A 15,337-nucleotide genomic window follows, 5' to 3' on the forward strand; every position below is an offset into this window, starting at 1 on the left:
AGCACATTTATGGATTTATGCAAGTCCTATACAAATAATTGGGATAATCGCAGAGATTTCTGTAACAACTCTACATTGTGTGAATATGCTCCAATTCCACGCAAGAATAGAATCGCAATGTGAATGATGAAGGTGTGCATTATCTGTGCTGTCCTGCTTGTGATGACCTATACAATATATACATACGCACAGAACTGCCCCCATAAAAATACCCACAAGTAAAATGAGGATGAGAACATTTTCATAGTTCATTATTTACTGTTTCTATTTCACATGATAAAAAAAAGGAACTAAGAGGAACCAGAGAGGTTTTACTGAAGATCTCTGATAAGTCTATGCTCTGTCATCTCGGCAGTACATTTTGGAACATCACTATCCATAATGTCTGTATTAAATAGTCTGCTACCAGCAGGAATTAGCAGCCATAGTAGAAGAAGTCCGGCACGGTGTCACAGTCCAATGGTGTAAGAGCGACCGGTGGGATTGTGAATTGCAGAGCAGGTGGGAGAGGTCACAGCCCACTCGTACCAGACTTTCTTGCCATTGTTACAGCGCCAGAACTGTACACATACTGTATCTCCGTCTCGTAATGGAATCGGTTGCTAAAGAAGAGAGACATAAAATTAATATAAAAGTTCAAACTATGGTTTTAGATCATTCGTAATAGAGGCCAATCTGGAATATACAGGGTATTATTATTTTAAATTATTAAAGTGCCATTGATTCCATGAAAGAGGGTACATGTACAACAATCATGAACAATACAAGGCACAGACTGGTATAGGACGAGAGAGGACCCTGCCCGCGAGAGCTCACAGTCTACAGGGAATGGGTGATGGTACAGCAGGTGAGGACAGAGCTGGTTGTGCAATGGTGTACTGGACTGAGGGTTATTGTAGGTTGTAGGCTTGTTGGAAGAGATTGGTATAACAAAAATATCAAGGAACTTTCCATAAAGAGGTTGCCAGGACTTTTATGTAGTCATCAGCCGGTGGAGGTCTGACCTGGCACCCCAACTGATCCGTAGCTCCTGCTGCAGCTGGAAGTACATGGTGTACAAAGCTGGAACCGCACAGTTCCATACCGTGTGTAGCGCCTGTTCTGTAGTAATGGAACTCAGCTCCTGTTAAAGTGAATGGGATTGATGTCCTATCCTAAGGAAAGGCCACAGAAAAGCATAATGGCCTTAAAAAGTAAGAATGTTGATTATTGTAATCTGGGAAAGTCCTTTTAAAAAGGGTCCTAAGGGTATGTGCGCACGTTGCTTTTTACCTGCTTTTTCTTCTGCGCTGTTTAATGCCAAAATGGATGTGTTCTTCTATTCAAGCAAAGTCTATGGGAATTTGGGTTTCTTGTTCACACTATTGTTGTTCAAAATGCTGCCTTTTTGTGGCAGAACTTTGGTCAAAAACTCAGCTTTGCAGTGCAAAACCCAAATGGCAAAAACAATTGACATGTTGCTTCTTTGAAAAGCTGAGTTTTTGACCAAAGTTCTGCCACAAAAAGGCAGCATTTTGAACAACATAGTGTGAACAAGAAACCCAAATTCCCATAGACTTTGCTTGAATAGAAGAACACATCCATTTTGGCATTAAACAGCGCAGAAGAAAAAGCAGCAAAAAAGCAGGTAAAAAGCAGGTAAAAAGCAACGTGCGCACATACCCTAAAAGCCATTGTACAACACTTGGTCCAAAGTCATCCATAATGAGCCAAAAGATGCTGGACCAGTTCATACTACAGACTTAGAAGACAACTGCACTATTAGCCTGTAGTAACCGGGAACCATTTCACCTGCCTTTGTGCCACCTAAGCACTCAATCATTATGTAATCACTAAATAGGGTTCCAGACAACAAAACATGAAAGCTTAGACGTTCCATAATCAGTGACCCCAAAGTTTTCATAAAACAAAAACTCCACTTTTGAGCTGCTACTCTCCATGGGAAGACCGGTAGTTCTGCTCAGCAGAGTGATCAATGGCCACAGGGCATCAGGAGGCTTGGTGCCACCAACATACCACCTCCCTTTTGTACTAGATATATTTGAGGTCATTTACAACTAAATTTATGCTTGTTGCTTACTGTGTAGAATGGTCATTCTGTCATGGTTGAGGTGTGCCAGTATCAGACAGACATTCTGTTAGATGAAATGATCTATAAAGTTAATTTCCATCACAAGACTCACCTTTATTGGAAAGAGAATAGGAAACCAAGAAAACATTCCTGGAGAATGTGTCTCAGGGCAAATACCTGTAATTGATATAATAGTTAAAACATGTTTATGTTAAAAACATGCAAAAAAAAAAAAAAATTTTTTTGGGAAAAAGGTCGCTGATTATGTTGTGAAAATGCATTACTAACTTAGTGTGACATCCTTATAGAGCACCGTCTGGAAGTATCCCGAAAATCCATGAAGCACAGTATTAAGCTTTATGTCGTATTTCAGGCAGCAGTAACGATTATTGTCAATCACAGGGTCTGAAAAGAGAACACAACACCCAAACCTGTTACATAGAAGTCACACAGTGGACAAATGGCTCCAGCTGGTCTCCTGTTGTATATATATATCCATAATGGCTCTAGCAAGGATCAGTATTGAGAATACACAGAGGAATGTGTAGATACCCATATGGAGTGGATCGGATTATATACTGCCTACATACATGAATATGCTATGCAGTATCACTAAAAAGCCTACCAGACAAATGTAAAACACAAACCAGAGTAAAAATGTAAAAAAATAAATAAGTAAATGCTAGTTCTACAAATCCAAATGTGGTGCAACAAACCTGCCTTTCATAGGATCTCAGATTAACTGAGCCTGGCACGAAGTCATCTGCCAGTAACAAAACCGGTGGTCAGTCTTGCTCATCTCGGGTGAGAAACCATGACTACTCTTTATGTGTAACATATCAGGCAGATCAAATGACCCAAAATGACAGAACTCCTCCTACAAAAGGGAATTTTTCATTCTGATATAAACCATGCCCACATCGTGTATGTGTCATGTAACAAGATTTCCCAAACCTTTTGCCCAACCTGGTACGGCCAATGTTTGTTTTTTGCACTTGCGTTTTTTTTCCCTCCCTCTCTTGCCAGTTGTAAAAACACTTTACTGTTGTGTAGTAAACGAATGCTGTCTCTACTAGGGCTTAATGAGACCTTTCAAGATCAGTAAGTTTTATCTTGTTGTAAGCTCTGTAGAATTTAGTGTGACCTAGATACTAGTCAAGCATATGTAAATACAAACTGCATATGCCCTGCTCCCCCCTCCCACCTCTCAGTACTGACATCAGCCATAGTAAATCGGAACTGAATTTACCCTTCTGCCCCCAACCATACTCCCTCCCATCTCTCAGAAGTGATAGTGAATGCACTGGGCAGGGGGGAGCATGTAAATTGTATTACATACACATGACTAGTGTGCAATTCTACAGAGCTTACAGCAAGATAACAGGATAAGGTAGAACAATAATAAAACTTACTGATTCTGAAAGGGGATCTCAGCGGTCAGACAACGCAATTGGGAAGTTATTCCCTATACTAAAGGAAAAAGGATAAAGTTTCAAACCTATTAACCCCTTAACGACCCATGACGCACTAGATACGTCATGGATCGTGTGCCGGTAAGCCCCGCCCCCTGCCGCCGGTGGCGATTGTCGCACATATCAGCTGTTATCAACAGCTGATATGTGTGCCTGCTAGCCACGGGTGGAATCGCTTCCACCCGCGGCCATTAACCCCTTACATTTCGCTGCCAAAGTCTTGGCAGCGATATGTATATGGGCGCTGCCATGACAGTGACTTACCCCGCCCCCGCCGGAAGTCACGTGACATGATCACGTGACTTTCGGCGGTTGCCATGGTAGCACAGGGTCATGTGATGACGCCTGTGGCTAACATGAGTCACTTCCTCTCAATGCCGGAATACAGCCGGCATTGAAAGTGAAGCAGCAAATCTGCAGTTCTCAGCTCTGTAGCTGAGATCTGCAGATAGTGCAGAGCGATTTGTTTGCTGATCGCAATAGCCCCCTAGGGGGACTAGTAAAATAAAAAAAAAAAAAGTTTTAAAAAATTAAAAAAAAATAAAAAAACCTAAAAGTTCAAATCACCCCCCTTTCACCCCATTGAAAATTAAAGGGTTAAAAAAATAAAAAATACACATATTTGGTATCGCCACGTTCAGAAATGCCCGATCTATCAAAATATAAAATCAATGAATCTGATCAGTAAACGGCGTAGCGGTAAAAAAATTCCAAACGCCAAAGAAGGGAATTTTGTTTACTTACCGTAAATTCCTTTTCTTCTAGCTCCAATTGGGAGACCCAGACAGTGGTGTATAGCTACTGCCCTCTGGAGGCCGCACAAAGAACTACACTTAAAAGTGTAAGGCCCCTCCCCTTCTGGCTATACACCCTCCCGTAGGAGTACAGAATCCTCAGTTTTAGTACCAAAGCAAGAAGGAGGAAAGCCAATAACAGTTTCAAAAACAAATTCAATCCGATAACATGATCGGAGAACTTAAGAAACAACATGAACAACATGTGCACCCGAAAAACGAAACCCTAAGAACAAATAGGGCGGGTGCTGGGTCTCCCAATTGGAGCTAGAAGAAAAGGAATTTACGGTAAGTAAACAAAATTCCCTTCTTTTTCGCTCCTAATTGGGAGACCCAGACAGTGGGACGTCCAAAAGCAGTCCCTGGGTGGGTAAAAAGATACCACATGAACGGGCTGTCAGACAGCCTCTTCCTACAGGTGGGCCACCGCCGCCTGAAGGACCTGTCTACCTAGGCTGGCATCTGCCGAAGCGTAGGTATGCACTTGATAGTGTTTGGTAAACGTGTGCAGACTCGACCAGGTAGCCGCTTGGCACACTTGCTGAGCCGTAGCCTGATGCCGCAATGCCCAGGACGCACCCACGGCTCTGGTAGAATGGGCCTTCAGTCCAGATGGAATCGGAAGCCCAGCAGAACGGTATGTGTGAAGAATTGGTTCCTTGATCCACCGCGCCAGGGTGGATTTGGAAGCTTGCGATCCCTTATGCTGACCAGCGACTAGGACAAAGAGCGCATCAGAACGGCGTAGAGCCGCCGTGCGAGAAATGTAAATCCTGAGTGCTCTCACCAGGTCCAACAGATGTAAACCCTTTTCAAATTGGTGAACTGGATGCGGACACAAAGATGGTAAAGTGATATCCTGATTGAGATGAAAGGAAGAAACCACCTTGGGAGAAAACTCTGGAATTGGACGCAGTACTACCTTGTCTTGGTGAAACACCAGGAAGGGAGATTTGCAAGATCACGCCGCTAGCTCGGACACTCTTCGAAGAGACGTGACCGCCACAAGAAAAACTACCTTTTGTGAAAGCCGAGAAAGGGGAACCTCTTTCAAAGGCTCGAAAGGCGGCTTCTGGAGAGCAATGAGAACCTTGTTCAGATCCCAGGGTTCCAATGGCCGTCTGTAAGGAGGAACGATATGACAAACTCCTTGGAGAAACGTGCGTACTTTAGAAAGCTGTGCCAAGCGCTTCTGAATCTGGGTAACAATGCTAGAGGTGGGAACACATAGGGGAGTCGGAATTGCGACCAATCCTGAACCAAGGCGTCTGCCGCCAGTGCTCGGTGATCGTGAGACCGTGCCATGAAAACTGGGACCTTGTTGTTGTGTCGTGACGCCATCAGATCGACGTCCGGCGTCCCCCAGCGGCAACAGATCTGCTGAAACACGTCCGGGTGAAGGGACCATTCTCCTGCGTCCATGCCCTGGCGACTGAGAAAGTCTGCTTCCCAGTTTTCCACGCCTGGGATGTGAACTGCGGATATGGTGGACGCTCTGCTTTCCACCCACGTCAAAATCCGTTGGACTTCTTGAAAGGCTTGGCGACTGCGTGTTCCCCCTTGGTGGTTGATGTACGCCACCGCCGTGGAATTGTCCGACTGAATCCGAATCTGTTTGCCTTCCAGCCATTGTTGGAAGGCTCGCAGGGCAAGATAGATTGCTCTGATTTCCAGAACATTGATCTGCAGGGTGGACTCTTCCAGAGTCCACATCCCCTGAGCCCTGTGGTGGAGATACACCGCTCCCCACCCTGATAGGCTCGCATCCGTCGTGACCACTGCCCAGGACGGGGGAAGGAACGACTTTCCCTGTGACAATGAGGTGGGGAGAAGCCACCAACGCAGAGAGTCCTTGGCAGTCTGAGAGAGGGAGACAGTCCTGTCGAGGGACGTCGATTTCCCGTCCCATTGGCGTAGAATGTCCCATTGTAGAGGGCGCAGATGAAACTGCGCGAACGGGACTGCCTCCATTGCTGCTACCATCTTTCCTAGGAAATGCATGAGGCGCCTCAGTGAGTGCGACTGGCTCTGAAGGAGAGATTGCACTCCAGTCCGCAGCGAGCACTGCTTGTCCAGTGGAAGCTTCACTATCGCTGAGAGAGTATGAAACTCCATGCCAAGATAAGTCAGAGATTGGGTCGGGGTTAGATGAGACTTTGGAAAGTTGATAATCCACCCGAAACTTTGGAGAGTGTCTAGTGCCACCTTCAGACTGTGTTGGCATGCCTCTTGAGAGGGTGCCTTTATAAGCAGGTCGTCTAGATACGGGATGACCGAGTGACCCTGCGAGTGCAGAACAGCTACTACTGCTGCCATGACCTTGGTGAAGACCCGGGGGGCTGTTGCCAGACCGAAAGGTAACGCTACGAACTGCAGGTGTTCGTCGTGTATGACGAAGCGTAGGAAACGCTGATGCTCTGGTGCGATCGGCACGTGGAGATACGCATCTTTGATATCTATTGATGCTAGAAAATCTCCTTGAGACATTGAGGCTATGACGGAGCGTAGGGATTCCATCCGGAACCTCCTGACTTTTACGTGTCTGTTGAGCAACTTTAGATCCAGGACGGGCCGATACGATCCGTCCTTTTTTGGGACCACAAACAGATTGGAGTAAAAACCGTGACCTTGTTCCTGAAGAGGGACGGAGGTCACCACTCCTTCCGCTTTTAGAGCGGCCACCGCCTGCAACAGAGCATCGGCTCGGTCTGGTGGGGGAGAAGTTCTGAAGAAACGAGTTGGCGGACGAGAACTGAACTCTATCCTGTACCCGTGAGACAGAATATCCCTCACCCAACGGTCTTTGACGTGTGACAGCCAGATGTCGCCAAAGTGGGAAAGCCTCCCACCGACCGCGGGTGTGGGAACCGGAGACCTCAAGTCAGGAGGACGCCGTTTTGGCAACGGTTCCTCCGGCTGCCCTTTTTGGGCGTGACTGAGACCTCCAAGAATCTGAGCGTCTCTGGTCCTTTTGAGTCTTTTTTGACGATGCGAATTGGGACCTGCCCGGTCCTCGAAAGGACCGATAACCAGACTGACCCTTCCTCTGTTGGGGTCTGTTTTGTCTGTGTTGCGGTAAGGATGAGTCCTTACCCTTGGAGTGTTTGATGATTTCATCCAAACGCTCTCCAAACAATCGGTCACGAGAAAAAGGCAAATTGGTTAAGCACTTCTTGGAATGAGAATCTGCTTTCCAATGTCTCAACCACAGGGCCCTACGCAAAACAACGGAGTTGGCTGACGCCACTGCCGTGCGGCTTGTAGCGTCAAGAACAGCATTAATCGCGTACGACGCGAATGCCGCCATTTGCGAGGTCAATGGTGCTACCTGCGGGGCAAATGCACGTGTGACTGAGTCGACTCGCGCAAGCCCGGCTGAGATAGCTTGGAGTGCCCATACGGCCGCAAAAGAAGGCGCTAATGACGCTCCAATCGCTTCATAGATGGATTTCAGCCAGAGCTCCATCTGCCTGTCAGTGGCATCTTTAAGTGCCGCTCCATCTTCAACTGCAACCAAGGATCTAGCTGCAAGCCTGGAAATTGGAGGATCCACTTTTGGACACTGGGTCCAACCCTTGACCACCTCAGGGGGAAAAGGATAGCGTGTATCTTTAAGCCGTTTAGGAAAACGCCTTTCAGGATAAGCGTGGGGTTTCTGGATTGCGTCTCTAAAGTCAGCGTGGTCCAGAAAAGTGCTTAAAGTACGCTTAGGGTATCTGAAATGGATTCTCTCGTGCTGCGAAGCCGACTCCTCCACAAGAGGAGCTGGTGGGGAAATATTTAACATCTTATTGATGTTAAATATAAGATCATTAACTATGGCGTCACCATCTGGTGTATCTAGATTGAGAGCGGTCCCAGGATCAGAATCCTGATCAGTTACGTCCGCCTCATCACCCATAGATTCATCTCGCTGGGATCCTGACCATTGAGATGAATGTGAAGGCCCGTCATAGCGAGCCCGCTTAGGCTGCCCGGGGCCATCGTCCGAGTCAGAGTCTTCACCCTGAGGTGTATATGCCCGTCCCGGAGCTTGGAGCTGAGGGGGACCAGGGGGCAATGATTGCACAGTGTCCGTGGCCTGAAGTACAGGCCTAGCTCGCAATGTGTCAAGAATTTGTGACATAGTGAGAGACATTCTGTCAGCAAAAGCTGCAAACTCAGTGCCTGTCACCTGGACAGCATTCACAGGTGGTACACCCTGGGTCACGTCCAGCAGAGGCCCCGGCTGTGCAAGCGCCGCAGGGGCCGAGCACTGCACACAATGGGGGTCCGTGGAGCCTGCCGGTAGAAAAGTCCCACATGCGGTGCAGGAAGCATATAATGTCTGTGCCTTGGCACCCTTGCGTTTTGCGGACGACATGCTGCTGGCTCTCTGAATGTGAGAGAGTCTATAGCCAAAGGGCGACCAGCGCTATGTAATACCAAGTATTTGTAGCAACAAAATACTAAGAATACTACTGGCACAAGAGGGGGTGAGCCCTGAGGGCTGCTTACCGCCCGCTGAATAGCGGGTAAGAGGCTGCAGAATTCCTTGTCTGGGTCTCCCCGGCTCCCCTCTGCAGCTCAGCGTGTCAGCAGGAATGGCTGCCGGCGTCTGTGGAGAGGGGCGGTCCGTGGGAGTTCCCAAACAAAAGTGCGGGAAACAGTGTCCCCTCTGTGCCTACTGTGAGGGCTGGAGTATGTAAAAACGACTCCAGCCCTCAGCGCTGATGCACTGGCCAGCGTCCCGCCCCTCTCCTGACTGGCAGGTCTGGGGGCGGGAACGAACGGGAGCAGGCCGCAAAAGCCGGGGACTCGAGTTATCAGCGCGGCCGCCGTAAAAGCGCGGGCCGCGCTGAAGTCCCCGGCGCACCACAAGTGCCAGCCGCGCCGCAGTCCCAGCGGCCGGCATGACCGATTTCTAGATGTGGCCAGCGTCCCGCCCCTCTCCTGACTGGCAGGTCCGGGGGCGGGAACGAACGGAAGCAGGCCGCAAAAGCCGGGGACTCGAGTTATCAGCGCGGCCGCCGTAAAAGCGCGGGCCGCGCTGAAGTCCCCGGCGCACCACAAGTGCCAGCCGCGCCGCAGTCCCAGCGGCCGGCGCGACCGATTCCTGGAAGCGTGCCTGCTTCAGCTAAGCTGAATGAGGCCATGGCACAAGCGCCGTAGCGCTGATGTCCCCCGGCGCACTACAACACCCAGCATGCTGCGGTGTGAGCGCCAAATGCACGGGGACACAGAGTACCTTGAGGATGCAGGGCCATGTCCCTGATGTACTCCGCTCCATCCAGCATCTTCTCCAGGGGCTGTAGATGGAGCCCGGTCTCAGTGCCTGGAGACCAGTAAATCCCACTTCACCCAGAGCCCTGTAAAAAGGGATGGGGAAGGAATCAGCATGTGGGCTCCCGCCGCCGTACCCGCAATGGGTACCTCAACCTTACAAACACCTCCGACATACAGTGGGGTGAGAAGGGAGCATGCTGGGAGCCCTGTTTATGGGCCCTCTTTTCTTCCATCCGAAATAGTCAGCAGCTGCTGCTGACTAAAAACAATGGAGCTATGCGTGCGTGTCTGACCTCCTTGCGCACAAAGCTAAAACTGAGGATTCTGTACTCCTACGGGAGGGTGTATAGCCAGAAGGGGAGGGGCCTTACACTTTTAAGTGTAGTTCTTTGTGCGGCCTCCAGAGGGCAGTAGCTATACACCACTGTCTGGGTCTCCCAATTAGGAGCGAAAAAGAAATTACGTTTTTTGGTCGCCGCAAATTTTGCGCAAAATGCAATAACAGGCGATCAAAACGTAGCATCTGCGCAAAAATGGTACCGTTAAGAACGTCAGGTCGAGACGCAAAAAATAAGCCATCACTGAGCCTCAGATCCTGAAAAATGAGAACGCTACGGGTTTTGGAAAATGGCGCAAAACGTGCGCCACGTTTTTCAGACAAGCTTGTGAATTTTTTTTAACCCCTTAGATACAAATAAACGTATACATGTTTGGTGTATATAAACTCGCACCGACCTGAGGCATCATACCCACACATCAGTTTTACCATATAGTGAACACGGTGAATAAAATATCCCAAAAACTATTTTACAATCCCACTTTTTTTGCAATTTTTCCGCACTTGGAATTTTTTTGCCGTTTTCCAGTACACTATATGGTAAAACTTATGGTTTCATTTAAAAGTACAACTCGTCCCGCAAAAAACAAGCCCTCATATGGCAAGATTGATGGAAAAATAAAAACGTTACGCCTCTCGGAAGAAGGGGAGCAAAAAACAAAAACGGAAAGTGCCCGGGGGCTGAAGGGGTTAAAATCCCCTAAAGAGAATTTCCATGATTTATTTTTTTTACTTACATTTCTGCATAGTGAGAGTGTATTCATATACTCACCTAGCCATGCCTTCTCTAGGCTAGAGTGCCGTTCTGGTCCGCTTTTCAGTAACATCACCGCACGTCAGACACCGAGTTACACATGCATGCCCCAGAAGAGGCTTTTACAATGTCTCAAAGTCTAATGGTCATCAGAGCATGCTCCATAGACTTATATTGTTAGAGACACTGCTGCACGCACAGAGTGAACAGTCTAGTCTTAGTGCGGTGACACCACTGAGAAGAGGAGTGAAACAGAGCTGGATGCCAGAGAAGGCAGTGGTAGGCGAGCATTATACTATTACTCACACTGTACAACATACACAGAGACCGATTTTAATGAAAAGGATTCAAGGAAGGGATTCGTTAGGTGGTAAAATGCAGGATTTGAAAATGTATATGAATAAAAAAACATTTCAAGAGACCTGTAACAGAGCTTGTTGTCTATATGAAGAGCTAAAGTTTTTATTGGTTCCATTTATTGATACCAAATACAGTGTTTTGATAGATTGTTGCATTTTTGGGGGGCGAGGTTTTTATTTGTTTTATTGCAAGTTTTTTTCCTCCATTTTCTTTTAGTCTACTTAAGGGACTTGAACCTGCAATCATTTGATCACTTGTTCTTTAAATTTCTGTACTATGGTATTGCAGGTTTTCACAATAACATAAAAAACAGCTTTTATTATACTCACCTGCGGGACGGTCTAGTCAGATGGGTATCGCTGGTCTTAATTTGGAACCTGCTCTTCTTGAGATTGCTGTCCTCCTTCCCAATTTTGTATGGATGATGTAGGACGTGTCCTCCACTACACTCCAGTGCACGTACGTGCATTACTCTCTGCCCTGCCAAGGGCAGAGCAAAGTGTTGTATTGCATATTACATGCACTATGCAGATGCATATTACAGTACTCTGCTCAGCCCTCGGCAGCTCCCGAGCGTGATGGGGAGACCGTGTGGATGACATAGGACGCGTCATCCACACAAAGCAAGAAGGAGGACGGAGTTAAGAGACAAAGCGACGGATCAAGGTCAGCGACACCCATTGGCCAGAACCCCCCCATAGGCGGAGTATAATAAAAGATCTGTTTTACGTTATGCAAATCGGCTTTCGCCATATTAGAATACTGTATATAAAGGCTTACTGGTGGTGGTCCTTCATTATATGGGGAAAACCTGGTGACTGGTTCATTTAGGCTAGCTTTCATAGGAGTACCAAAAAAGCTGTAACATAGGCCTTCAACATGCTATCACAACTGTCAACAACCCACTGGCACCCTGTTATAATGTTCTAATAGGGGCAAAAGGCACCCAAGCACGATCACATGCCTTAAATGCAACTTTCAGAGACTGACAATGGCAGAGATCAGATTTAACTGGTGGTCGCCTTGTGTGTATAGCTTGTTCTGCTTAGGAGCCTACTCCATACACCTGCACCCAACATATGATGTACATGTATGTCACATTTTTACCCACTGTTGTTAATAGTAATAATCACCTTTATTTGGATGTTGAAATTTGAAACACGGTAATGGATCTGAGAGCTGATGGAAGTTGTGCAGTCTCACAACATACGGCATCTCGAACTGCGCCTGTTACATAGAAGACAACATTCTGCTGTGACTAACAGAAAGAAAGACAAAGCACTATACGGACTGATTTCACATATGCAATTTGCAGGAAAGGTTGCATTTTGATTGCCACATTGCATCAGCTGGGGGTCACAGGTTGTAAACCCCAGTGCGGACAGATACAGCTATATACAGTATCAATGGTTGAGAATGGATATAAACTAAACAACTGCACCGTTTTGGAGTGAGCATTTTTATTTCCCTGCACTAAATTAAAATGGGAGTTCAAGGAGCTCAGCACATCTCCAGGTAAGCAAAAAACCATATTAGATTCAAGCCTGGATGATGTGGTTGAAGACGGGGGAATTGGTGGGATGTCTACTCAGATGAGTCATCATCATCCTCCTCGGATGAGGGCAGAGGCCAGCCTTGTTTCCCCACGTAACATAGTGAAACTGATGAAAGCAGTTAGAGAGATGAGAATAGAAGAGATAAAAATCCATGCGAGAATGTTTGAGGGCTAGAAGTTCGTAAGCACAAATGTATTCCAGTCTTCATAAACTTAGCCTCTCTGATTAAGAATGAATGGAAAAAACAAAAACAAAAACACCAACATCATAACCCAGGTAGATGGGAGGCTAAAAGCATTTCTTTCAGTCTGGAAAGAAGGGAATTTTGTTTACTTACCGTAAATTCCTTTTCTTCTAGCTCCAATTGGGAGACCCAGACAATTGGGGTGTATAGCTACTGCCTCCGGAGGCCACACAAAGTATTACACTTTAAAAAGTGTAACCCCTCCCTTCTGCCTATACACCCTCCCGTGGATCACGGGCTCCTCAGTTTTGGTGCAAAAGCAGGAAGGAGGAAACTTATAAATTGGTCTAAGGTAAATTCAATCCGAAGGATGTTCGGAGAACTGAAAACCATGAACCAAGAACAATTCAACATGAACAACATGTGTACATAAAAGAACAGCCCGAAGGGAACAGGGGCGGGTGCTGGGTCTCCCAATTGGAGCTAGAAGAAAAGGAATTTACGGTAAGTAAACAAAATTCCCTTCTTCTTTGTCGCTCCATTGGGAGACCCAGACAATTGGGACGTCCAAAAGCAGTCCCTGGGTGGGTAAAAGAATACCTCGATAAAAAGAGCCGAAACAACGGCCCTCCTCTTACAGGTGGGCAACCGCCGCCTGAAGGACTCGCCTACCTAGGCTGACATCTGCCGAAGCATAGGCGTGCACCTGATAGTGTTTCGTGAAAGTGTGCAGACTCGACCAGGTAGCCGCCTGACACACCTGCTGAGCCGTAGCCTGGTGCCGCAATGCCCAGGACGCACCCACGGCTCCGGTAGAATGGGCTCTCAGCCCTGAAGGAATCGGAAGCCCAGAAGAACGGCAGGCTTCAAAAATCGGTTCCTTGATCCACCGAGCCAAGGTTGACTTGGAAGCCTACGACCCCTTACGCTGGCCAGCGACAAGGACAAAGAGCGCATCAGAGCGGCGCAATGGCGCCGTGCGAGACACGTAGATCCGGAGTTCTCTCACTAGATCTAACAAATGCAAATCCTTTTCATATTGGTGAATTGGATGAGAGCAAAATGAAGGATAAGGAGATATCCTGATTGAGATGAAAAGTGGACACCACCTTAGGGGGAAAGTCCGGGACCGGACGCAGAACCACCTTATCCTGGTGAAAATACCAGGAAAAGGCCTTTACATGACAGCGCTGCAAGCTCTGACACTCTACAGAGTGAAGTAACCGCCACTAGAAATGCCACCTTCTGCGAAAGACGTGATAGACATCCCACAGCGGCTCAAAAGGTGGTTTTTGAAGAGCCTGTAGAACCATGTTGAGATCCCAGGGTTCCAGCGGACGCTTGTAAGGTGGGACTATGTGGCAAACTCCCTGCAGGAACGTGCGGACCTGCGGAAGCCTGGCTAGACGCTTTTGAAAAAACACGGAAAGCGCCGAGACTTGACCTTAGAGAGAGCCGAGAGACAAACGTTGTCCAATCCCGATTGAAGGAAGGAAAGAAAACTGGGTAAGGCAAACGGCCAGGGGGTAAACCCCCTCTCAGAGCACCAGGCTAAGAAGATCCTCCAAGTTCTGTGACAGATCTTGGCTGACGTTGGTTTCCTGGCCTGTCTCATAATGGCCACACAGTCAGGTTGAGGGCCGCAGAATTCAGATGGAAAAATGGCCTTTGAGATGGCAAGTCTGGTCGGTCTGGGAGCGCCCACGGTTGCCCCACCGTGAGATGCCACAGATCGGGGTACCACGACCGCCTCGGCCAATCTGGAGCGACAAGAATGGCGCGGCGGCAGTCGGACCTGATCTTGCGCAACACTCTGGGCAGCATTGCCCAAGGAGGGAATACATAGGGCAGTTGAAACTGCGACCAATCCTGAGCTAAGGCGTCCGCCGCCAGAGCTCTGTGGTCCTGAGACCGTGCCATGAATGCCGGGACCTTGTTGTGCCGAGACGCCATGAGATCGACGTCCGGCGTTCCCCAGCGGCAACCGATCTCTTGAAACACGTCCGGGTGGAGAGACCATTCCCCCGCGTCCATGCCCTGGCGACTGAGGAAGTCTGCTTCCCAGTTTTCTACGCCCGGAATGTGAACCGCGGAGATGGTGGAGGCTGTGGCCTCCGCCCACAGCAGAATCCGCCGGACTTCTTGGAAGGTTGGACGACTGCGAGCCTTGTGGTGGAGAAAAAACGTTCCCCATCCTGACCGGCTCGCGTCCGTCGTGACCACAGCCCAGGATGGGGGCAGAAAGGATTTTCCTTTCGACAGAGAAGTGGGGAGAAGCCACCACTGAAGTGAGGTCTTGGCTTCCAGAGACAGAGAGACGTTCCTGTCTAAGGACGTCGGCCTCTTGTCCCATTTGCTGAGAATGTCCTATTGGAGAGGACGCAGATGAAATTGCGCAAATGGAACTGCCTCCATTGCTGCCACCATCTTCCCCAGGAAGTGCATGAGGCGCCTCAAGGGGTGCGACTGGGCCCGAAGAAGGGATTGCACCCCTGTCTGCAGCGACCGCTGTTTGTCCAGCGGCAGCTTGGCCATCGCTGAGAG

General features: G+C 48.2%; 1 protein-coding gene across 1 annotated transcript in view; it reads right to left on the reverse strand.

Moving 5' to 3' along the window:
* Positions 1–238: 238 nt before the first annotated feature.
* Positions 239–15,337, reverse strand: part of PRMT5 (protein arginine methyltransferase 5) — a 77,516-nt gene continuing 62,417 nt past the window's right edge. The window contains exons 14-17 of the mRNA XM_075340951.1: positions 12,187–12,280; positions 2,360–2,476; positions 2,184–2,248; positions 239–602 (exon numbers count right to left, since the gene is read on the reverse strand). Of these exons, the coding sequence (XP_075197066.1) occupies positions 450–602; positions 2,184–2,248; positions 2,360–2,476; positions 12,187–12,280 (429 nt within the window). The 3' untranslated portion in view covers positions 239–449. The remainder of the gene's footprint in view (positions 603–2,183; positions 2,249–2,359; positions 2,477–12,186; positions 12,281–15,337) is intronic.

The sequence above is a fragment of the Anomaloglossus baeobatrachus genome, chromosome 1, assembly GCF_048569485.1.
Source record: "Anomaloglossus baeobatrachus isolate aAnoBae1 chromosome 1, aAnoBae1.hap1, whole genome shotgun sequence".
Classification (NCBI taxonomy): domain Eukaryota; kingdom Metazoa; phylum Chordata; class Amphibia; order Anura; family Aromobatidae; genus Anomaloglossus; species Anomaloglossus baeobatrachus.